At 41.3% G+C, this 25476-nt stretch overlaps 2 protein-coding genes across 3 annotated transcripts in view; one reads left to right on the top strand and one right to left on the bottom strand.

Moving 5' to 3' along the window:
• WDR64 (WD repeat domain 64) overlaps positions 1–16449 on the bottom strand; it is a 150544-nt gene extending 134095 nt beyond the window's left edge. For both annotated transcript variants that reach the window (XM_088845494.1, XM_088845492.1), the window contains exons 1-2: positions 16305–16449; positions 5953–6083 (exon numbers count right to left, since the gene is read on the bottom strand). In XM_088845494.1, coding sequence (XP_088701620.1) covers positions 5953–6083; positions 16305–16449 — 276 coding nt within the window. The remainder of the gene's footprint in view (positions 1–5952; positions 6084–16304) is intronic.
• An 816-nt stretch (positions 16450–17265) lies between these two features.
• The window catches only part of OPN3 (opsin 3), a 43527-nt gene continuing 35316 nt past the window's right edge, over positions 17266–25476 (top strand). The window contains 2 exon segments of the mRNA XM_088844928.1: positions 17266–17276; positions 24890–25048. Coding sequence (XP_088701054.1) covers positions 17266–17276; positions 24890–25048 — 170 coding nt within the window.

Here is a 25476-nt window from a genome sequence, read left to right as displayed (position 1 = left end):
CATTAATAGAAAAATGCAAATCAAAACTACAATGAGATTATCACCTCACACCAGTCACAATGGCCATCATCAAAAAGTCTACAAACAATAAATGCTAGAGAGGGTGTGGAGAAAAGGGAATGCTCTTGCACTGTTGGTGGGAATATAAATTGATACAGCCACTATGGAAGACGGAATGGAGATTCCTTTAAAAGGTAGGAATAAAACCACCATTGACCCAGGAATCCCACTCCTGGGATACACCCTGAGGAAACCAAAATTGAAAAGGACACATGTATCCCATTGTTCACTGCAGCAGTATTTACAGTAACCAGAACATGGAAGCAACCTAGATGTCCATCAACAGATGAATGAATAAAGTTATTGTACATATATACAATGGAATATTCAGTTCAGTTCAGTTCAGTCGCTCAGTCGTGTCCGACTCTTTGTGACCCCATGGCATATTACTCAACCATAAAAAGGAACACATTTGAGTCAGTTCTAATGTGTGGATAAACCTAAAGCCTATTATACAGAGTGAAGTAAGTCAGAAAGAGAAAGATAAATACTGTATACTAATGCATATATACAGAACCTAGAAAGATGGTACTGAAGAATTTATTTGAGGGCAGCAATAGAGATACAGACATAAAGAACAGACTTATGGACATGGGGAGAAGGGAGGAGAGGGTGAGATGTATGGAAAGAGTAACATGGAAACTTACATTACCATATGCAAAATAGATAGCCAAATGGGAATTTTCTGTATGTCTCAAGAAACTCAAACAGGGGCTCTGTATCAACCTAGAGGGGTGGGATGGGGAGGGAGAAGGGAGGGAGGTTCAAGAGGGAGGGATTTATGTATACCTTTGGACTGCAAGGAGATCCAACCAGTCCATTCTAGAGGAGATCAATCCTGGTTGTTCATTGGAAGGACTGATGCTAAAGCTGAAACTCCAATACTTTGGCCACCTCATGCAACGGGTTGACTCACTGGAAAAGAGTCTGATGCTAGGAGGGATTGGGGGTGGGAGGAGAAGGGGACGACCGAGAATGAGATGGCTGGATGGCATCACCGACTCGATAGACATGAGTTTGAGTGAACTCTGGGAGTTGGTGATGGACAGGGAGGCCTGGCGTGCTGTGATTCATGGGGTCGCAAAGAGTCGGACATGACTGAGCGACTGAACTGAACTGAACTGATGGCTGACTCATGTTGAGGTTTGACAGTAAACAACAAAATTCTGTAAAGCAATTATCCTTCAATAAAAAAAATTTAAAAATGAGAACAAAAAAACACTAGGGATGTGAAAGAGTATTTAACAATAATAATTATACTGGGAAAATATATACATAAAATATGAATTTTGTCCTCAAATAACTTATGTCTCCCAAAGTATACCCATGATTGCAAGTCTTTCATGGCACTGTTGTACTTGAACGAGGACATGGTAAGGCTGGAGGGCTGGACCAGATCATGACGAGCTTTGTAAGCCAAGTAAAGAGCTTGAAATTGACTCTATCAAAGGTGAGGAACCAATGAAAGTTTTACTTAGGCTGAGAATTTAGAATAATCACAGAGGTATGAATGAGATTTACAGCAAGAGTGCAGACAGAAAGACCAGTTTAGATGTCACTTTGAAGGTTCAGGTGAAAGGGTGATGGCTTGAACTACAGTTGAGGCAGCAGGGTGAAGAAGAGAAGATGGATTTCACTCTAGTCCTTGAGTTTTGTTGACTGCTTAGCTGTGGGACAAGGCAAAAATTAATGGCTCCCTTATTTCCATGATTGTGCCTCTGGGCAAGATGATGAAAATTAAATGAAGAGAAGGTGTTTCCAACGTAGACATAAATATTGTTAATAATGAGCAGCGTTCAGTTCAGTTCAGTTCAGTTGCTCAGTCGTGTCCGACTCTCCGCGACCCCATGAACCACAGCACGCCAGGCCTCCCTGTCCATCACCAACTCCCAGAGTTCACTCAAACTCATGTTCACAGAATCGGTGATGCCATCCAGCCATCTCATTCTCTGTCGTCCCCTTCTCCTCCCACCCCCAATCCTTCCCAGCACATTAAGTATTCTTAATTATTAGTTTATAGATATTTTGTTTGCTGCAATTTAAAAAAATTCTCACTTCCTTTTCCCCTAAGTTTTGTCAGTTTGGTTGTAGTACTCTGAGCCCTTCAGAGAGCAAGAAATGACAAAAATCAAATTCATGGGGGTGATGTTATTAATCATGATATTACATCATGATAACTATCATATGAAGGGGATTTTTTTATCATGGCCATTTTTAACTTTAAAATGAGTTTTATTTGGTAATCAGCTATTCTCAGTCTGTTACAGCTGGAATATAGACTTTTATCTCATGTGGAAGCTGAAATAAGTTTTACCAAATACTTATTTCCATGTTTTGAAATAGAGCTGGAGAGAGCATTATGCAAACACCAGTTAATTATAAAGGAAGTGGTTTTACCCTAATAGGAAAAAATAAGGTGGTAAAATCCAACAAAGTGTTCAGGTAATTTAAAGAAGCTTGTTAGCTAGACTGTTGTGAAATGTTTGTATGAACGTAATGTTACAATGGACTACAAGGAGATCCAACCAGTCCATTCTAAAGGAGATCAATCCTGGTGTTCATTGGAAGGACTGATGCTAAAGCTGAAACTGCAATACTTTGGCCACCTCATGTGACGAGTTGACTCACTGGAAAAGACTCTGATGCTGGGAGGGATTGGGGGCGGGAGGAGAAGGGGACGACAGAGAATGAGATGGCTGGATGGCATCACCGACTCGATGGACATGAGTTTGAGTGAACTCTGGGAGTTGATGATGGACAGGGAGGCCTGGCGTGCTGTGATTCATGGGGTCACAAAGAGTCGGACACGACTGAGCGACTGAACTGATCTGGACTGAATATACAAAACGCATTCAAGGCAGTTTTAAGTATGAAATGAACTTTGAGAACCTAGCTATGATAAATTGGATTTTTTCAAAATGTAAAAAAAAAAAATTTATTAGATTGTCACAGCTGTCATATCAGTATGCATTTTAAAAAATATCAAATTGGTGAATTTTTATGTAGCCATTTTTAATTTGAATAAAGACAAAAAGCAACATTTTGGCATATTATGCTTCATTATTTCAAGAAATGTTAAAACTTAGTTGCAATGCAAGAAAAAGATAAAGTTTGTCCTATGTATGGAGAAGGTGCTGTGACTGATGAAACATGTCAAAAGTGGTTTGCGAAGTTTCATGCTGGAGGTTTCACACTAGACAGTACTCTGTGGTCAGGTAGAGTGGTTGATGGCTATCCAATCAAGACACTCACTGAGAACAATCAATGTTATACCACAGGAGATAGCCAATATACTCAAAACATCCAAATCGAGCTTTGAAAGTTATTTGCACCAGCCTGGCTATGTTAATCACTTTGATGTTTGGGTTCCACATAAGTTAAATGAGCAATAACTTCTTGACCATATTTCCACATGCAATTCTCTACTGAAATGTGATGAAAGCTTTCCATTTTTTGAAAAAAAAATTATGACAGGCAATGAAAAGTGGATACTGTATAATAATATGGAATATAAAAGATCATGGGGCAAGCGAAATGACACCAACCACACCAAAGGCCGGTCTTCATCCAAAGAAGGTGATGTAGTGTATATGGTGAGACTGGAAGGAACTGCTGTATTATGAGCTTCTTCCAGAAAACCAAAGGATTAATTCCAAGAAGGACCACTTACAGTTAGACCAACTAAAAGCAGCACTCAATGGGAAGTGTCAGGAGTTAGTCAACAGAAAGTGCATAATCTCCCATCAGGATAATACAAGACTTCACGTTTCTTTGATGACCAGGCAAAAACTGTTACAGCTTGGCTGGGTAGTTCTGATTCATCCACCGTATTCACCAGACACTGCACCTTCAGATGTCCATTTATTTCAGTCTTCACAAAATTCTCTTAATGGAAAAAGTTTCAATTCCCTTGAAAACTGAAAAAAGGCACCTAGAACAGTTCTTTGCTCAAAAAGGTAAGAAGTTTTGAGAAGACAGAATTATGAAGTTGCCTGAAAAATTGCTGAAGGCAGTGGAACCAAGTGTTGAATACATTGTTCAATAAGGTTCTTGGTAAAAAATGAAAAATGTGTCTTTTATTTTTATTTAAAAAGCCAAAGGAGCTCTTTGGCCCACCCAATATATCCAGTGATCATTTTTGGATGTGAGAGTTGGACCATAAAGAAAGCTGAGCACCAGTCAATCCTAAAGAAAATCAGTCCTGAATATTCATTGGAATGACTGATGCTGAGGCTGAAGCTCCAATGTTTTGGTCACCTGATGCAATGAACTGACTCCTTAGAAAAGACCCTGATGCTGGGAAAGATTGAAAGCAGGAGGAGAAGGGGATGACAGAGGATGAGATGGTTGGATGGCATCACTGATTCAATGAACATGAGTTTGAGTTGTTAGGTTAGATAAAAAGGAAATCCTGCTGTTTGCAATAACATGCTAGACCTCATTGAGAGTATTATGCTAAGTGAAATAAGTCAGATGCAAAGAATCAGGGTATGTGATCAGTTTGTGCTCATAATCAAAATCAGCTTGTGCTCAAATTGCTTGATTAGCTGATGTGTTGAAATCTCCATTTTCAGTTTTCTGGTTGTAACTCGTCTAGGGGCTACATGCCAGGGGAATACTGATGCAGTGAGCGTCTGGTTAAAGTTGCAGTCAACCTGGTGGGTGTTTTAATAGCTGCAAAAGTTAGGTACATGCTTCATACTTACGGTTATGTCTTTAAAACAGAATCTGGGGTCTTTGTGATAGATGTTTAACACTTTAGGCTATAGCCATAACTGCTCAAGTTATAGGTACTCTCCTACCTGACTCTCCTGTGTTTGTTTCTGCATTCTTTACTTCTCCAAACATTAACTGCTGGGGCCTGCCCTTTGCTCTACATGGAGAGCCTAGGGAGTCATGGCATAATTCTATAGCTGCTTTTCCCAATCAACAACAAGCAGGGACACAGAGCAATTTGTATTGTCCCAGACCTACTGGGAAGGTCCTGCAGGCTCTTTCTCAGTTTCAGTTCGGGAATTTTGTGTTCCTTAAAGGCTTAATAGAAATACTTTTTTGTTTGCAATTTTTTTCCGAAAATTAATTGATGAATTTATTTGTTTGACTTTGAGGATCTGAGCTATCATTTACCATTGGTTTCTAATTTTATCAAATTGGAATCAATTGAAATATTACTTTTAGCTTTCCACATAGTCAATTTTGTGATGGCCCTATATATAATTGAGAAGATTTATCTTTTCTAAATCTTTGATTCAAAATGCTATATATACGCATTTACTAGTTCCTTAAATGTGATAGTCAAATCCATTAAATCATTGCTTTTTCTTTTTCATCTATAATTACTGATTTTTCAGAGACAGCCAAATAATTTAGGAGATCATTTTGATTACTCTGTATGCAGTGTGCAATTTTTTCAATTCTAAGTTACCCCAGATCCTTTTAGATTTATAAACAAATCTATATAATGCAGTCTTCTGTGAGTTTTAAATAAGAAGTGAAGAATTTCCCCTCTTTTTCCATAGTTCACAGATTACTTTGCAATCAAATATGCTTCTACATGTTCTTCCAATAACACTAGAATGATATCTAAGGAGTCAGTACCATACTGATAAGAAAATGACTCAGGAAACATAAGAGCTGGTCAACCTCATTCTTCTCTTGAAAATGACATACTGAAATTTACATACATTGACACTACTGAAAAAGAATACCTCATTTAGAGTGTAATGAAAACCTTACTCTGTCTGCCTTACTCATTTTTAATTATGGGCAGTGCCTTGCCTTTAATGGGTATAGGCATTGAAATGTGTCACAGGCACACTGTGGCTCCACTTTTTTTTTGTGCTGAACAAGGAAAAATAATACCTTCATATTACAAACAAGAGAAGTGGATACCTCACACCAGTCTATCGATGCATCTGGGTTGTTGCAGAGCTTCCTATAAAAGCACTTCACATCTTGACTCTTCACTTCTGGACCAAAGAGTTCCTGTACCATCTTGTAAAACTTGTCATAATCAATTGCATCTGCATTGTAACAAAGCACGAGAACATTGTCAGAAAATTCAAAGGACTACACTGCATTTTTAGTTGCTTTTTTCTATTTTCTAATTTATTTCCTGGTGGTGATGGTTTAGTTGCTAAGTCGTATCTGACTCTTTGTGATCCCATGGGTTGTAGTCCACCAGGCTCCTCTGTCCATGGGGCTTCTCCAGGAAAGAATACTGGAGTGGGTTGCCATGCCCTCCTCCAGGGGATCTTCCCAACTCAAGGATCAAACCCATGTCTCCTGCATTGGCAGGCGGATTCTTTACCACTGAGCCACCTGGGAAGCCCAATCTATTTCCTTATTTCAACCTATAAAAACTTCTAAAGTTTAAAGATCTTTCCATGGGAACATAACTAAGCTCTTGACTAGACTATTACATAGTCAGAAAAAAATAATTTACTTTGGTGTTTAGTATCTCCTCCATAGATTTTATTTCAATTATTTTAGAAGTCTTGTTCAGGAATACAAAGGTAAGAAAGTGAATTATTTCTTTCCTATTAGGAAAAAGTTTTACTAACAGGAGTATTTCCTTGAACTAATCTTGGGTAGACGATAAAAGTGAGAAAACCACGTGTCTTCTTTTGTTTTGTTCTCACCAAAATTATATTATTTTATTTTTTTCATTATGTTGTTAGTTCATCTCAGCATATTTTTACATATGATGTAAAGTAAGGGTGTTTCATTTTGGATTCTCTAAGAAGCAGACCCCAAAACAGATGCAGAATTGCAAGAAATTTACTGGGAGTAGGGGGAACTCCTGCAAAAGAAAGAAGAATGGGAACAGGAGTACGTGATGAGAGAGTTCAGCTCGTAATAAAGTTCTGATACATGTTAAGGGAAAGAGAGGTGAATTCATTCAACCCATGAAAGACAGGTCTCCATACCACCTTTCAATGGAACTCCCACAGATCCTGAGCCCTCACTTGCCCCTTACTCCTCTTAGGTCTCAGCAAAGAGATTGTTACTGGAAGTGGTGTGGTAACAACCTACCTGCAGGTTCCTTGGTTCCCAGAATTCTCCTGCCCCTACACCCTTGTAATGCATTATTTTTCACAGTTTATCCCAATCCTTTACATGCAGAACCCATTCAATGATGTTCTTCCTATCTACTGTCATTATTTGTGTAACTTCCCTCTTTCTCTTTACCATTTGCAGTTGTTCTGTAATTGTTGAAAGGCTCCAATCTGTGTCGTATTATCTCTTCTAAAATCTTTCTCCTTGAAATTATTTTTACTAATGTCAAATTTCCTAAAGTCTTGGATAACATCTGACTTTTTATCACTAACTTGCCACATGCTAGACAAAGTAAAAAAAAAAATCTGGATTCTAGCTGTATGCAGGTCAGGAAGCAACAGAATTGGACATGGAACAACAGACTGGTTCCAAATAGGAAAAGGAGTATGTCAAGGCTGTATGTTGTCACCCTGCTTATTTAACTTATATGCAGAGTCAGTTCAGTTCAGTCACTTCAGTCGCTCAGTCGTGTCCAACTCTTTGCAACCCCATGAATCACAGCACGCCAGGCCTCCCTGTCCATCACCAATTCCCAGAGTTCACTCAAACTCATGTCCATCGAGTCGGTGATGCCATCCAGCCATCTCATTCTCTGTCGTCCCCTTCTCCTCCCGCCCCCAATCCTTCCCAGCATCAGAGTCTTTTCCAGCGAGTCAACTCTTTGCATGAGGTGGCCAAAGTATTGGAGTTTCAGCTTTAGCATCAGTCCTTCCAATGAACACCCAGGAATCATATGAAATGGCAGGCTGGAGGAAGCACAAACTGGAATCAAGATTGCCAGGAGAAATATCAATAACCTCAGATATGCAGATGACACCACCCTTATGGCAGAAAGTGAAGAAGAACTAAAGAGCCTCTTGATGAAAGTGAAAGAGGAGAGTGAAAAAGTTGGCTTAGATCCCAACCTTCAGAAAACTAAGATCATGGCATCCAGTCCCATCACTTCCTGGAAAATAAATGGGGAAACAATGGCTGACTTTATTTTTGGGGGCTCCAAAGTCACTGCAGATGGTGATTGCAGCCATGAAATTAAAAGACGCTTACTTCTTGGAAGGAAAGTTATGACCAACCTAGACAGCATATTAAAAAGCAGAGACATTACTTTGTCAACAAAGGTCCATCTAGTCAAGGCTATGGCTTTTCCCATGGTCATGTATGGATGTGAGAGTTGGACTGAAAAGAAAGCTGAGCACAGAAGGATTGATGCTTTTGAACTGTTGTGTTGGAGAAGTCTCTTGAGAGTCCCTTGGACTGCAAGGAGATCCAACCATTCCATTCTAAAGGAGATCAGTCCTGGGTGTTCATTGGTAGAACTGATGCTGAAGCTGAAACTCCAATACTTTGGCCACATGATGCGAAGAGCTGACTCATTTGAAAAGACCCTGATGCTGGGAAAGATTGAGGGCAGGAGGAGAAGGAGATGATAGAGGATGAGATGGTTGGATGGCACCACTGACTTAATGGACATGGGTTTGGGTGTCCATTAATGGACTCCAGGAGTTGGTGATGGACATGCAGGCCTGCTGTGCTGTGGTTCATGGGGTCTCAGAGTCGGATAGGACTGAGCAACTGAACTGAACTGAGCTTTGTTAATTATTGATTTTTTTTGTGAGCCATAGTAGTAATATTTCTGACTTTCTATTTTCCCATGTATTAAATGGGTATAATTACAATCACTATGAAGAACAATTGTTGACTATTTGACTCTGTAAACACACCTGTATACAAACCACACCATTGACTGAATGTTGTTTTTTATAAATCTCGTAATTCACTGGGGCATAGCTATCGAGTTACAGGACAACAAGGAGTTAGACACAAATATACATTAATCAACTTATGTGTCAGAGCTGAGCTAGACAGTGGTCATAGAATGGAAAACTAGGTAGCCAAGACCCATTCTTCTGGTAGTTTATATTCTAATGGGATAAACAGAAAATCAAGTAAACAAAATATTTACAGGCTATGACAGGCAAAACCAATTACTAGAGATGGACATTGGATTAGTGGTTATCTGCGTAACAGGGCATGAGAGAACATTCTGGAATGGTAGAGATATTCTCTGTCTTGAACTAGTTGATACCTACAGGTATGTTTACATATGTCCAAATGTATTGAGTTATACACTTGAGAACAGTGTGCTTTCTGTGCTTTACTGTAAGTAGGTCATATCTTAGTAACAATGTGAGAATCATTAAGTTGAGAGTGAGATAAATGCTCAGAAGGAAATCAATAGGGAGATGTGATATTAACAGAATTATCCTGTGCTGGTGGGTGAGGGTGCACCTGAGGGAATCCCTTTCTAAGGACAGGTAAAAAGCAACAAAGCTGAGACCTGATAAGCAAAAGGAGTCAGACATATGCTAAAGCTAGAGAAGAGCATTTTAGGTAGAGGCTGACAAATACAAAGATGCTAAGGCAGGAAAGGGCTTGGTGCGTTCTGGAAAGGTCAGTGATATGAAGTATATATAGTGAGGACTGGGAAAAGTTATCATGAGGTGAGATCAGAGAGGAAGGAGGTCAAGTTAGAGTTAGAAGTTTGTATTTTATTCTAAGCATGATGGTGAGCTATCACTAGAGCGTTTGAAAGACCCTGGTTGCTCTGAGGAGACAAGGATGAAAACTATAAAGTTAGTGAGGGGTTTGAGCATTTAATTCAGGTTTCAGATGTGGAGGCTTAGGTCAAGATGATACATTTATCCCTCTTTTCTCTGTGCATGTGTGTTCAGTTGCTCAATCCTGTCTGACTCTTTGCCACCCCGTGAACTGTAGCCTGCTAGGCTCCTCTGTCCATGGGATTTCCCAGGCAAGCAGACTGGAGTTGCCATTTCCTCCTCCAGGGAATCTTCCTGAAACAAGGATTGAACTCACATCTCCTGCATTGGCAGGTGGATTCTTTACCACTGAGCCACCTGGAAAGCCCACCTATTTTTGTCTGCTTAATTATTAATAACAACCCCTTTCATTCTTGAAAGTGTCCTCAGCTGGATGATAAGTGGTATAGGCACTGATTGTAAATAATCTGCCTGCAATGCAGGAGACCTGGGTTCAATTCCTGGGTAGGGAAGATCCCTGGAGAAGGAAATGGCCACCCACTCCAGTATTCTTGCCTGGAGAATTCAATGGACAGAGGAGCCCTGGGGGCTACAGTCCATGGGGTCACAGAGAGTCGGACTTGACTGAGCAACTCATACACACATACACACACAGGCACCAAAGAGACCACTGAGACAGTGAGATATGGCTGAAGTAGAATCGCAAAGACTTGCTAATAGCCTGTAAGTCTGGGGGACAGAATTTGTGAGTGAAGGACAGGCTGGATTCTCGACTAATGGTTCTTAATGGGAGAATTTGCCCTACCTCTCTCATAGGCTATTTGGCAATGTCTGCAGACATTTTTGATTGTTACAATGAGGGATGAGGATGCTACTGACATCTGCTGGGTAGAAGCCAGAGATGCCACTAAATATTCTGCAGTGCACAAGACAGCCTGCCCCCACTCCTGGCCTCACACTCATACCCATAGAATACACATACAGAGAGAACAAAGAATCATCAAGCCCCAAAAGTCAACAGTATCAGGGTTGAGAAACCTTGCTCTAGAATGACACTCAGGTTTCTGATTTCAAAACTGAACAGATATTGGTACTATTTACCAAAACAGGGGCAAACGAGTAAGAGTCATATTTCTTGAGAAAAATAAACCATTCAGTCTTGGGAATATTAAGTTTGAAATTCGTATGAGAGATCCAAATAGCTTAACTGTTTTAAATTCATACCAACTAGTACAGATAGATGTCTCATTCTAAATGCCACTGGATAAGGAATGTAAGACTTTTCTTTCCTCAGATGATTTTAAGTCTATTGGGTAATTAACAAGAAGATTTAAGAGCAATATTGCACAGATGAACTCCTACAATATACTTGATATAGTTTTTGAGATAAACAACGGTGCCGTTAAGAAACATTCTCTCTAGTTCTCAGCTTCTTGCCTATCTTGCCTATGGTGAGAGGTAGACCCGATTTGGGGCTTCCCAAATGGCTCACTGGTAAAGAATCCACCTGCCAGGGAGGAGACACAGGTTCGATCTCTAGGGTTGGGAAGATCACCTGGAGAAGGAACCCACTCCAGTATTCTTGCCATGGAATTCCAATGGACAGAGGGGCCTGGTGGGCTACAGTCTGTGGTATCTCAAAAGAGTCAGACACAACTAAGCAACTAAACAACAACAAAAATGAATATATGCCAGTATTAGCAGTCTGATCAAAATTACATTTCTCCCTTCTCAATCTATTAGTTTAGTCCCTGTCATAAAGGTAATTTATCTAGCAGTACTTAGTTTTGAGCAAATATAATACACACACATATACATATATAACTATAAACTACACTCACTAGTATATTACACTTTAGATATAGTATGCTGCTGCTGCTGCTGCTAAGTCACTTCAGTCATTTCCGACTCTGTGCGACCCCATAGACGGCAGCCCACCAGGCTCCCCCGTCCCTGGGATTCTCCAGGCAAGAACACTGGAGTGGGTTGCCATTTCCTTCTCCAATGTGAAAGTGAAAAGTGAAAATGAAGTCGCTCGGTCATCTGACTTGTAGCGACCCCATGGACTGCAGCCTACCAGGCTCCTCCATCCATGGGATTTTCTAGGCAAGAGTACTGGAGTGGCTTGCCATTGCCTTCTCCCTTAGATATAGTATAATGTACTATAAAAATGTATGTATATATATGTCTATAATATATATGTGTTCTCTCTCTCTAAACATAAATATATATATATGTATATGTGTGTGTATATAAACATATATACTAGAGAAAGAAATTTTCAGTGTGGCTTTGTAATTGCAACCTTGTAGTTATTAAGCAAGGTTTGTTTGCTTAGCACACATTTAAGGAGTGCTTCCTGGCCTCAGACTCTTGGGCTAACCCTGAGGTTACCAAGTCTTCAAAGCACTCACAGTTCAATGCTGGAAAGAAAGGGCAGGAATATACACATGTATATCAATTTCAACAAGTTAAGATTAGCAGTAAATTCCTTGAGATGGCAATAAAGTGCATCAAAATTTCTAAGGATGGCTTTGCTCAGGAAAAGTTTGGAAGTTTTTGTAAAGAAGTGACGTTTTATTTGGATCTTGAAAAATGAGAAAGTATTCATAGACCCTCCAAAAGGGAGGAAATGTACACCACTTTGCAGGGATGACACGTGCAAAATCAGAGTCGTTAACAGTATGCCAGGTTTGGAAATGCTGAGAAGTTTGTGTTAGGACAGAAGGTGCAGGCAGGGCAATTCCAAGGAGCTACAATTGGAGTAGGTTAGGGGATGATGCCAAGATAACGTATATGGATTTTAAGGGTGCTCTAATATACTAGGAATGTGGAAATTTTAAAGAGATTTTTTTAAAGGAAAATCTCCCAGCAGAAGTATACAGAAAGGAATCACTCTTGGCAAGAAGACCATTATATGAAGAAGCTGTTATAATAACCCAAGAGTGAGATGCCGTGAAATAAAGAGTCAAAATTTATACCAAGACACCTGGCTTAGGAGACTAGGCAGTTGATGTCTATGCTGTAAGACTGAGAGACAACGCAGGCAAAGCTCAAGAAAAAAAGAAGCAAAGAAAGAATGAGAAGAGGAAAAAATAAGAGGAGAGTGGTGTTAATGAGTAACACAGAAGATAATTTCTAGAAGCAGTAGCAGCCAACTGTTTATGCAGTGAAATGGCCAAGTAAGCTGGAAAATATAAACAAGTTGTTGAATTTGGCAGGCATATTAGGTGATCGAATACCTTGGTAAGAGGATTTTTCAGCAAAGTGATAAGGGAAGCCGTACTTGATTGAAAATGAAGTGATGACACTATGGGGAAATTTAGCAGAGAAGCAAAGGAAAAGCATACAAGCTTCAAAGGAAGAGAAAGTCAAGGAAAGGACTGTCGTCATAATTTTAGTTTTAGAGGACAAAACCAGTGGAAAAGGAGGTTTTTGCAGTTGTTGCAGCAAGGTAGCAACAGCTCTGGACGGGAGGAGGCATGGAAGAAAGGACAGATATTGCTTCAGGTAATTTGGAAGTGGAAGAAAGAGAGTTTGAGAGAATTTTTATGTTTTGGCTTTGCTTTCACTTATGATGTTGGAAGCTTGATTGGGAGGAGGTTAGATCCTATTGAGGACTCAGAAAAAGTGCAAGGGTTTGGAAAATCAGTTACAGAGAGAGTTAAAACAAACTGACAAGGGGACTAGGGAAACATGAAAGCTTATTGAGTAGTTTAGAAAGCCCAGCCAAGTTCTCAATCATTTTACAAAAGCATATGTATTAATAAAAGGTCTGAGTCAGCTCTAACACTTAGGAATTGAGTGACTTGAACAGATGATTTTTACGTATTTCTCATTTGTTAACAAATAAAGTGGAGCTAATAGCAAGAAGGAGCCTGGTAGACTAGAGGCCAGTCCAGTTCATTCACTCAGTCGTGTCAGACTCTTTGCGATCCCATGAACTGCAGCACGCCAGGCCTCCCTGTCCATCACCAACTCCCAGAGTTCACTCAAACTCATGTCCATCAAGTCGGTGATGTCACCCAACCATCTCATCCTCTGTCATCCCCTTCTCCTCCTGCCTTCAATCTTTCCCAGCATCAGGGTCTTTTCTAAAAAGTCAGTTCTTCGCATCAGGTGGCCAAAGTATTGGAGCTTCAGCATCAGTCCTTCCAATGAAAATTCAGGACTGATTTCCTTTAGGATTGGCTAGTTTGGTCTCCTTGCTGTCTGAGGGACTCTCAAGAGTCTTCTCCAACACCACAGTTCAGAAGCATCAATTCTTCGGCACTCAGCTTTCTTTATGGTCCAACTCTCACATCCATACATGACTACTGGAAAAAAAATAGCTTTGACTAGACATCCATGGGGTCACAAAAGAGTCGGACATGACTTAACAACTCAACAACAACAAAAATAGCAATGACATTAATATTTGCTTTTAGAATTGTTATGAGAAGTAATTAAATTGTGTTTGTTAAAATGATTTATAAATTCTTAAATACTGTCAACTACAAATTGGCAGTTGCCAACGGCATTTGCCATCTGCCTTTGCTGGGATTGAATCTGTGCTGCTGTAGCAGCTGACCTTTGACAATCCCCGAAGGGAGTTCAGGGTGGAGAGCAGGGGTTCCTAGGTGGCACTAGTGGTAAAGAACACACTTCCCAATGCAGGAGTTGTAAGAGACTTGGGTTTGATCCCTGGGTCTGGAAGATCCCCTGAAGGAGGGCCTGGCAACCCACTCTAGTGTTCTTGCCTGGAGAATCCCATAGACAGAGGAGTCTGTTGGGCTTTAGTCCATGGGGCCGCAAAGAGTATGATAGAACTGAAGTGACTTAGCACGCAGGCACAAGCTCCAGGAAAACTGGTGGAACAGGTCTTTAGATAGATATTTTCAGGAACTGATTTAATGATCCCATCCCTTGCAATCTCCTCCTATCTAGAAGAGTCCTAAATCCCTTAATGGTGACATCAGCTCCTTGTGACTTGTGATACCCTTAAATAAAATGATGGCAGGTAGTTCATGTGGCTTACTAATGATCACTATGCACTAGTCACTCAAGTGGTAAAGAATCCGCCTGCAATATAGGAAACCTGGGTTTGATCACTGGGTCTGGAAGGTCCCCTGGAGAATGGAATGGCTACCCACTCCAGTATTCTTTCCTGGAGAATTGCATGGACAGAGGAGCCTGGCAGTCTGCAGTCCATGGGGTCACAAAGAATTGGACACAACTGAGTGACCAAGCATGCCTGCAATGTCCTATTGAGAGTTCCAGAGCAACCAGTAAGACGTCAAATGGTAAATTCAACAGAAGGAACCTTAGATGTCATTTAACCCACCCACCCCTAATTTTACATTTGAGAGAGCTAATTAGGAATACCAGACCACCTGACCTGCCTCTTGAGAAACCTATATGCGGGTCAGGAAGCAACAGTTAAAACCGGACATGGAACAACAGACTGGTTCCAAATAGGAAAAGGAGTATGTCAAGGCTGTATATTGTCACCCTGCTTATTTAACTTATATGCAGAGTACATCATGAGAAATGCTGGGCTGGAAGAAGCACAGGCTGGAATCAAGATTGCTGGGAGAAATATCAATAACCTCAGATATGCAGATGACACCACCCTTATGGCAGAAAGTGAAGAGGAACTAAAAAGCCTCTTGATGAAAGTGAAAGAGGAGAGTGAAAAAGTTGGCTTGAAGCTCAACATTCAGAAAACTAAGATCATGGCATGTGGTCCCATCACTTCATGGGAAATAGATGGGGAAACAGTGTCAGACTTTATTTTTCTGGGCTCCAAAATCACTGCAGATGTTGACTGCAGCCATGAAATTAAAAGATGCTTACTCCTTGGAAGGAAAGTTATGTCCAACCTAGATAGCATATTAAAAAGCAGAGACATTACTTTGCCAACCAAGGTCCATCTAGTCAAGGTTATGGTTTTTCCAGTGGTCATGGATGGATGTGAGAGTTGGACTGTGAAGAAAGCTGATCACCGAAGAACTGATGCTTTTGAACTGTGGCACTGGAGAAGACACTTGAGAGTCTCTTGGACTGCAAGGAGATCCAACCAGTCCATCCTAAAGGTGATCAGTCCTGGGTGTTCTTTGGAAGGACTGATGCTGAGGCTGAAGCTCCAGTACTTTGGCCACCTCATGAGAAGAGTTGACTCACTGGAAAAGACCCTGATGCTGGGAGGGATTGGGGGAAGGAGGAGAAGGGGACTACAGAGAATGAGATGGCTGGATGGCATCACTGACTTGATGGACATGAGTTTGGGTAAACTCCGGGAGTTGGTGATGGACAGGGAGGCCTGGCGTGCTGTGATTCATGGGGTCGCAAAGAGTCGGACACGACTGAGTGGCTAAACTGAACTGAACTGAACTTTCAGAGAAATGAAAAGAGCTTCCTCAAATCCACTTAGCTATTCAAGGACAGAGTCAGATGAGGAAATGGATACAACCCTCCCATTCAATGTCTTTGCTATTCAGCTATGTTGCTTCTCCCTGTTACAAGAAGTAATTAAGTTATATTTATTAAAGTAATTTGTAAATTATTAAATTCTATCATCCTTTTGTTTGATAGTATTCCCAGTTCTAATCAACAGACCCAACTGGACTGCCCCATGTTCACTGATCTTACCTTCTTTTTGGGCAAACAAGCCAGCTCTTTCATCTCTTTTCTGGGCTGCTACGTGTTCAACCAATCTTTCAAACCCTCTCAAGGCTTTCCTGAAGCTGCTAACCTGTAGTGCAGTGTTGACATGTTTTTCCTCCCTGGTATCCATAAGGACATAGGGAATCTTTTATTTCTGTCCAGAAATAACAGTGTAAATTTGCCAACTTGGACAACCTCCCAGTTGTTGCAATGCCTCCCTGCTACCTCAGTTTTTGCCCTAGGTCTCATTCCTTTGATCTTAACATCCCATACTGTGGGTAGGAGTATAGCAGGGAAAACACTGACTTAGGTCTAATGCATTTCATATAGGCAAACACTTCAGTAAAACTCCTGACCTCATAATGTTACCCGTGTCCTTCATATGGTCCTTATTGCATCATAATACCTTTGTAACATCCTCCTTCCTTCATAAAGAGGAAATTGAGATTTCTTTCTCCACTAATTTGTGTGTATGTATGTGTGTGTGAGTGTGGGGTGTGTGTATATACTGCCTAAGAGGAAAGAAAAATAGATAAAGGCCAAGTATGGAAACTGGGCATTACCTTCTCCCCCCTATATCTCTTTTCACCTCATTTTGCCTTCCTCAGGATATGCCCTGGAGAGTAAAATTCACATTCATTCTTGTCGCCATACTTGATTGGATACCTGAACTTCTAAAGATGAAGATGTATTTCAGTATCTGACCTTTCTATGACAAATGAAGATAGTTTTTGAGGTCATCTGTCTGTTCCGTCGCTCAGTCGTGTCCGACTCTATGCGACCCCGTGGACTGTAGCCTACCAGGCTTCTCCGTCCACAGGATTCTCCAGGCAAGAATACCTGAGTGGGTTACCATTTCCTTCTCCATTTTGAGGTCATAGAGAATAAAAATACTTTTTATTCCTTTATGTATTGTCCTTCAATTATAATAATAAAGCAAGTCAGTATGACGAAGAGGTAGTTCCTGACCGAGAGGAAAGTTCTTTCAAGGTATCATTAGTTGAATGAGAAGAAGCTTTCTCTTTGTCTCCTTTCCTCTAATTGCAAGTTCCAATACTCCAATACTATTTAGTGCAATTGCTATTAAATCAAGTTTCCCAATATTTAACTCTTTATGGGAAGGAGAGATTGTCTAATATTTTATCCAGCATGAGCTAACTTCCTATGCTTTAGGTGAGTTAGGTGAAGTCCATCTTTAAAAACATCTGCAAGACCTTGCATTCAGAAGTGAATCAGGTAGCATTGCTGGGTACCTCCAGTTGTAATACTGTCTCCTTAATATTCATCTATGGCTACTAAAAGGACAAAATAAGGCTTTTATGTAGGAAAATATCTCATAATTTCTTTTGTTCCTTCTCTTTTCCCTTTAAAACTTTTGAAGTATAGGTAGTGACACATGAAGGACCAGTTTTCCTACCATCCTCCTGCATTCTCATTTTCATTCATTCAGCAGATATTCACTGAACACCTGCTTCATGTTAGGTACTATTTTAGGCACTGAGGAAACAACAGTGAACAAAAGAGCTTATTGAGCTTTCAGTCTAATGGAGAAGACACACAAACAAGCAAATAGGTAAATAATATGCCAAAAGGTGATAAGTAAGCTAAAGAAAGAGAGTAAAAGTATGTTGGGTTGGGGGATAACTCAAAAGACATGGATGAGGGAGCTCAGAAAAGGACTCATTAATAGAAAGACACCTGGACACAAACCAGAGGGAAGTAAGGTAGCAAGCCATGTGGACAAATGGTAGAAAGGTGTTCCGAGAAAAGCATACATAAAGTCCTGATATCAAACTGTGCTTGATATGTCTGAGAAACAACGAAGAAGTCATGTGACTGGGGTGATGTGGTATGGGAAGAGAAGGTGGGGAGATAACATCAGAGAGTCAGAGGTGGAGCCAAATCTGTTGTAAGGACAGTTTATACAGTAATCACTAATCTGCTATTGAGTAGAATGCTGATATCTGATTCACATTGGAAAAGGATTGTTTCGACTGCTTGTTAGTCTCTCAGTCGTGTCTGACTCTTTGCAACCCCATGAACTGTAGCCCACCGGGCTCCTCTGTCCATGGGATTTCCCAGGCAAGAGTACTGGAGTGGGTTGCCATTTCCTTCTCCATTTAACTGCTTAATAGAGATAAGTTGAAGGAGAGAAAGAATAGAAGCAGGAAAACCAACTAGGTGGCAATTTCAGTAATCCAAGTAAGAGATGATAGTGGTTTAGATGAAGATAGGGCTAAGATGTCAGGCTATATGAAGATAGATATGATAGAATTTGGATTAGATGGGAATGTGATAGCAAGAGAAGAATCAAGAATAATTCTAGGGATTCTGGGAGGATAGAATAGTTACTCACTTCTGGGAGGAAGTCAGTGGGAGAAGGAGATTTTGAGGTGAGAATTAAGAGTTCAATTTGGGATGTGTTAAGTTTGAGATGTCTATTAGATAAACAATTGTGGATATTGAATAGTCAGATGTAAAAATCTAGGGTTCAGGGGAGAACCTTAAAAATCATCAGCACTTGCTCTGCTGTGTTTAGTTGCTCAGTCATGTCCAACTCTTTGCAACCCCATGGACTGTAGCCTGTAAGGCTCTTCTGTCCATGGAATTTTCTAGGCAAGAATACTGAAGTGGGCTTGCATTTCCTATTCCAGGGGATCTTCCCAACCTAGGGACTGAACTCACGTCTCCTGCATTGGTAGGTGGATTCTTTACCACTGAACCCCTGGGAAGCCACCATCAGCACTTAGGTGGTATTCAAAGCCACTGGACTAGATGAGATCTCCTTGAATAAACAAAAAAACTGAGGACCAAACCCTGAGCATGCCACTGTTCAGAGGTCAGAGTGATCAGGAAGAACCACTGATGGAAACTAAGTAGGAGTGGCCAGTGAAGTAGAAGAGTCAAGAGAAAGGAGTATTTCAGAAACCAAGAGGGGAAAGTGTTTTGAAAAGGAAGGAGATGTTGGAAAGACTAATAGTTTACTCAACAAAGAAATTGAGCTGTATGTGCAAAGAGAATTGACATTCAGAAATTGAAGGTATGCCAGATTTTCTTTTTTTAAAAAAAAAAAAAGTTCGGTTACATTCACTAACTTATGTTTCCTAAGACAGGAAATGGTTTAGCTATATTTGGCCAGAATTTCCTCAAGGCTTCTTCCTCTTCTCACTGGGGATCAAAGTTTAGACAGGCCTGGGAAAGATGTGCTCCTTGGAGAGAGATTACTTGGTTGAGTAAGGGTCGAAGTTTCCTCTTAGCCATCATGTGCATCACACAGAAGGCTAAGGATTATCAGTGATTCTGAACAAGAGTGGCAGATAAAACCTGTCTTATTGGGGACTTCCCTGGTGGTCCAGTGGCTAAGACTCGGTGCTCCCAATGCAAGGGGCCCAGGTTCAATTCCTGGCTAGGGAACTAGATCCCACATGCTGTGACTAAAGATCTCACTCGAATGCAGCAAAATAAATAAATTAAATTAAAAACAAAAAAACACAAAAGCCTGTTTCCATTGACACTGTCATACTTTGTAAAAGACTTGTTTGAAATATAGAGGTTATAATGAATTAATGCTCCAGTGTGGGAGGATACTAAAATAGACTTCTTTCTGTCTTGCCAGAGGTTCCACAGTACAATAGGCTTGAGGAATTTTCCCATTTTTTTTTTTTAAAAAGGGCTATACAGCCCATGAAGGATGATGTACAGAGGCACTGAGAAATCAATTCTTCACATATTAGTCTATTCTCTCCTTCAGAAGGCTTAAGAGAAGGCAGGTTCATTACAAGGTTGAGGAGACCCTTAATGAACACCTCCAGGAAAATTTTTACAGTAGTCATGTGACCATAACTTTTATCCACTTATTTCTACCCAATAGTCTCTCCTGAAGAGGAGAGACTGTGGCTGGCCAGTTCTCCAACAGCAGGCCACATCCAGAATTTGGTGGGATAAGGATGCATACACATTTCCAGAGGACCAGACGCAAGACTCCAAACTGGGTCATCTTGGGAGGAGCCCTATTAGAGAAGAATGCCTGGAGGGTCTGTGAAGTCGCTCAGTTGTGTCCGACTCTTTGAGACCCCATGGACTGTAGCCCACCAGGCTCCTCTGTCCATGGGATTTTCCAGCCAAGAGTACTGGAGTGGGTTGCCATTTCCTTCTCCAGAGGATCTTCCCAACCCAGGGATCGAACCCGGGGTCTCCCACATTGTAGGCAGACGCTTTACCATCTGAGCCACCAGGAAAGGTGGCTGCCTGGAGGGTCTAGGGGACCCTAATCAGGGACTTAGAGGGAGAAGTAAGGCTCCAGCTGACAGAGAGGCACTGCCCCTGTCAACAGAGTTGGAAAAATATCTCCAGTGACCTCAGGTCCTCTAGAGACTCCACAGATCACCTCAGGAGAGAAAAACGCAGACTGAAAATTTGCATAAGCAGAGGGCACCAACATCAGATGACAACTTTACCAATCAAGGAAGATTTTCCTCAAAATCCCAGAGGGGCTCAGAGCAGCATCAAATGTGGTGCTTAAGGAAATGGGAGAAGCTGGTTGTTGTTCCCTCCACTCCCACCTCCCCACCCCCAAAAGTTCTCCAGGCTACAGCATGCTCTGTTTTGGAGGGTTGACAGATGAGTTTTCTATGAGTTTTAATGTGTCAGTATTATAATATTTCAGACTTTATATTACTTGAAAGTGATCAGAAAGGCTTTGAGAACTGATAAAATGTCAACCGAGGGCAGTGAAGAATAGATGGAAGGAAAATATTTGAAATTTAGTAGTACCAAAGAGAATAAAATTGCTTTTTGCTTGCACTGTACTGGACAGAGGAGCCTGGCAGTCTACAGTCCATGGGGTCAAAAAAGACTGGAACAGGACTTAGCAACTAAACAATAACATACTGAGTCCAGCTCACTCAGTAAATTGGTTGCATTTGCATATACTGTACTTTTCCTACTTTGGGGGAGTGAGATGCAGGCATAATTAGCACATGCTGTTTATTTCATTAAAGTATATATCACATAAAATTTACTGTTTCAATCATTTTAAATGTACAATTCAGTGGCATTAAGTAATTCACAATTTTGTGCAACCACCTCTGCTATCCATTTCCAGAACATCTGCATCACCCCAAACTGAAGTTGTGTACCCATTAACCACTAGTTCCCCGTTTCTTCCTCCTCTCTGGTGACTACTACTCTTCTCTCTGTTACTATGAATTTGTCTATTCTAGATACCTCATATACGTGGAATCTATAATATGTGTCCTTTTGTGTCAGGCTTACTTCACTCAGCCTAAGGTTTTCAAGGTTCATCTATGTTGCAGCATGTATTAGAATTTCATTTATTTCTGTTACTGAGTAATATTCCATTGTGTGTACATACCACATTTTTTATTCATTTGTCTATTAATAGACATTTGCTTTATTTCCACCTTTTGGCTATTGTGAATAATACTGCTATGAACACTTGTGTACAAATACATGTTCCAGTCCCTGCTTTCAATTCTTTTGAGTATACTTCTAGGAGCAGAATTACTGGATCATTGATAAATGTGTTTAACTTTCTGAGGAACTGCCAAGGTGTTTCCACAGTGGCTACACCATTTTACATTCTCAGTAGTGGCACAGCAGGGTTCTAACTCCTCCACATTCTTTCAATGCTTTTTAGTTTCCTTTTTGTTGCTGTTTTTAGTTTTTGATAATAGCCATCCTAGTAGGTCTGAAGTGGTATTTCATTGTGGTTTTGATTAGCATTTTTCTAACAACTAAAGACCCTTTATTTTAAATTTTATTTAAATTTTAATTAGAAGATGCTCCCAGGAAGGAAAGCTATGACAAACCTAGACAGCAAATTAAAAAGCAGAGACATCACTTTGTGACAAATGTCTATGTTGTCAAAGCTATGGTTTTTCCAGTAGTCCTATACAGATGTGAGAATGGGACCATAAGTGCAGAACTGATGCTTTCGAACTGTGGTGCTGGAGAAGACTCTTGAGAGTCCCTTGGACAGGAAGAAGATCAAACCAGTCAATCCTAAAGGAAATCAACCCTGAATATTCATTGGCAGGACAGATGCTGAAGCTCCAATCCTTTGACCACCTGATGTGAAGAGTCAACTTATTGAAAAAGACACTGATGATGGGAAAGACTGAAGGCAAAAGGAGAAGGAGGTGGCAGAGGATGTGAAATGGCTAGATAGCATCACTGACTCAATGGACATGAATTTGAGAAAACTTCAGAAGACAGTGGAGGACAAAGAAGCCTAGCATGCTACAATCCATTTCCTTCCACGGTTGCCATTTCCTTCTCCCTGGGATCTTCCCTACACAGGGATCAAACCTGTGTCTCTTTCATCTTCTGCATTAGGAATTGGATTCTTTACAACTAGTGCCATCTGGGAAACCCGAAGTATAATCAGTTCAGTTCAGTTCAGTTGCTCAGTCGTGTCCGACTCTTTGAGACCCTATGAATCACAGCACGCCACGCCTCCCTGTCCATCACCAACTCCCAGAGTTCACTCAAACTCATGTCCATCGAGTTGGTGATGCCATCCAGCCATCTCATTCTCTGTTGTCCCAGTCTCCTCCCACCCCCAATCCCTCCCAGCATCAGACTCTTTTTCAGTGAGTCAACTCGTCGCATGAGGTGGCCAAAGTACTGGAGTTTCAGCTTTAGCATCAATCCTTCCAATGAACACCCAGCATTGATCTCCTTTAGAATGGACTGGTTGGATCTCCTTGAAGTCCAAGGGACTCTCAAGAGTCTTCTCCAGCACCACTGTTCAAAAGCATCAATTCTTCGGCGATCAGCTTTCTTCACAGTCCAACTCTCACATCCATACATGACCACGGGAAAAACCATAGCTTTGACTAGACGGACCTTGGTTGGCAAAGTAATGTCTCTGCTTTTTAATATGCTATCTAGGTTGGTGATAACTTTCCTTCCAAGGAGTAAGCGTCTTTTAATTTCCTGGCTGCGGTCAGCATCTGCAGTGATTTTGGAGCCCAAAAAAATAAAGTCTGACACTGTTTCCACTGTTTCCCCATCTATTTCCCATGAAGTGATGGGACCAGATGCCATGATCTTCATTTTCTGAATGTTGAGCTTCAAGCCAAACTTTTCACTCTCCTCTTTCACCCTCATCAAGAGATAACCTTAATAATTCATAGTATTATAAAAACAAATCTACCAAAATTCTTAAACACTTGCCAAAAACCTCTTATTCCTTTTTTCCTTCACTATTATTCCTTTTACACAGGCATTGCCTTGGACTTTAAAGCCAAAGTCATTTTACTAAAATAGCCAAGAATCTGCGGCCAATCACTGCTCACCTACTTCCCTGCCCTTATTTTGCAATTCTCATTCCACCCAGCCACATTGGTTTCTTATTTTTCCTCCGATATGTCAAGCATGGACCCATTCCATTATATCTACCCTGTGCCTTTTGTACTCAGGGGGGCTATGTGTAGCCATGCTATACAAAATAACAAACTCTTCCCTCCCTCCCAAATACCCTTTATCTGCCTTCAGTTCAGTCACTCGGTCGTGTCCAACTCTTTGTGACTCCATGGACTGCAGCACGCCAGGCTTCCCTGTCCATCACCAACACTCGGAGCTTACTCAAACTCATGTCCATCGAGTTGGTGATGCCATCCAACCATCTCATCCTCTATCATACCCTTCTCCTCCTGCCTTCAATCTTTCCCAGCATCAGGGCCTTTCCCAATGAGTGAGTTCTTCGCATCAGCTGGCCAAAGTATTGATGCTTCAGCATCAGTCCTTCCAATGAATATTCAGGGCTGATTTCCTTTAGGAATTAAAGATAATTAGGAATTATCTGCCTTATTTATCTTTTAAAACATTTTATGTATTTATTTTTGGCTGTGCTGGGTCTTCACTGCTGTGTGAGCAGGGGCTACTCTGTAGTTGCAGAGCTCAGCAGTTGTGGTTCCCAGGCTCTAAAGCATGGGCTCAATAGTTGTGGCACACAGTGTTAACTGCTGAGGCATGAGGGATCTTCCCCCACCAGGGATCCAACCCTTGTCTCCTGCATTGGCAGGTGGATTCTTCACCACTGAGCTACCAGGAAAGCCCTGCCTTACTTTTCTTAATGCCACATTTCACAACACTACATATGTACTTGGTTGATAACTGTGTGTTCTTCCAACACCACCACAATGAATGCACCAATGAATGAATGAATGCTTTAGGGAAAAATATGAGTCCTTCATCATTCATTCAACTAATATTTATTGAGACCTTACTGTAGACTAGACAGTAAACACAGTCGACATTAAATATACAGAACTTGTTAAAGGGTTGCATAAATGGAAAATACAAAATTATATGAGTTTTGTTTTTTTTTAAAGTGGGTGGGTATATATCACAGGTAAGTCCAGACTGGAAGCCTTAAGGACAAATCAAGATTTTGAGGGCAGAGCACACTGGCCGTCAGCTATTGCTCAAAGCACCATGATGAAGAGCAACCCTGCCCTGACTATTAGACCTTACCTTCAAAACTCCCATTACAAAATGGGAGTTCACTGACCCTACTCATTCTCAACCGATGTTTTGAATAGAGGTTGGAGGAGGCATACACCTTGGTGGAGGGCAGGTCCTTTGCCCTTGAGCAAACACTGTGCAGGCCAGCGGTGCCCAGAACAGCCTGCGGGTCTGGATAGTGACTGCATCCTCCTTGGGCCCTTTTGTGGCTTGCGTAGAGGCAGTGGCGCAGCCCTGTAATGACTGATCGGTTCACGGACCTGTGTTTAACTTGCCATCTATTTTGACAGTATAAATGGTCAGAGGAAGTGTTCTGCTTCAAACACTGAGATCACCTCTGCACCTGCTAGATGTGGTGTGGAGCTGGAAGGTGGCCGCAGCAAGGGCCTTAGTGACTGGGTGTAACCATTTCTACTGCAGGGAGGACACGAAGGACAATATGAGCAGGCCTGGGGTGCTGCCTGGGTTTGCATTAAATGTGCGACACCATTTGGCAGCGGTTCCTAACAGCTTCCCGGGAGGGGAGAAGCCAAGGCTAGGGGTCGCTCGTGTAACCCCCTCGTGAGCACGTGGTGAGCCAGGAACCCATAAATGTTCCTGAACGAGTGAGTGAGTGGTGAACGCCAAGAGGTCTTCCGGCTGGGCTGGGGGAGGAGCGGGGATG

This window comes from Moschus berezovskii, chromosome 17 (assembly GCF_049115385.1).
Source record: "Moschus berezovskii isolate FMDL1 chromosome 17, NW_MosBer_1.0, whole genome shotgun sequence".
NCBI lineage: Eukaryota > Metazoa > Chordata > Mammalia > Artiodactyla > Moschidae > Moschus > Moschus berezovskii.
Note: the sequence above shows the minus strand (reverse complement) of the source record. Positions and strands in the feature narration are given on the sequence as shown.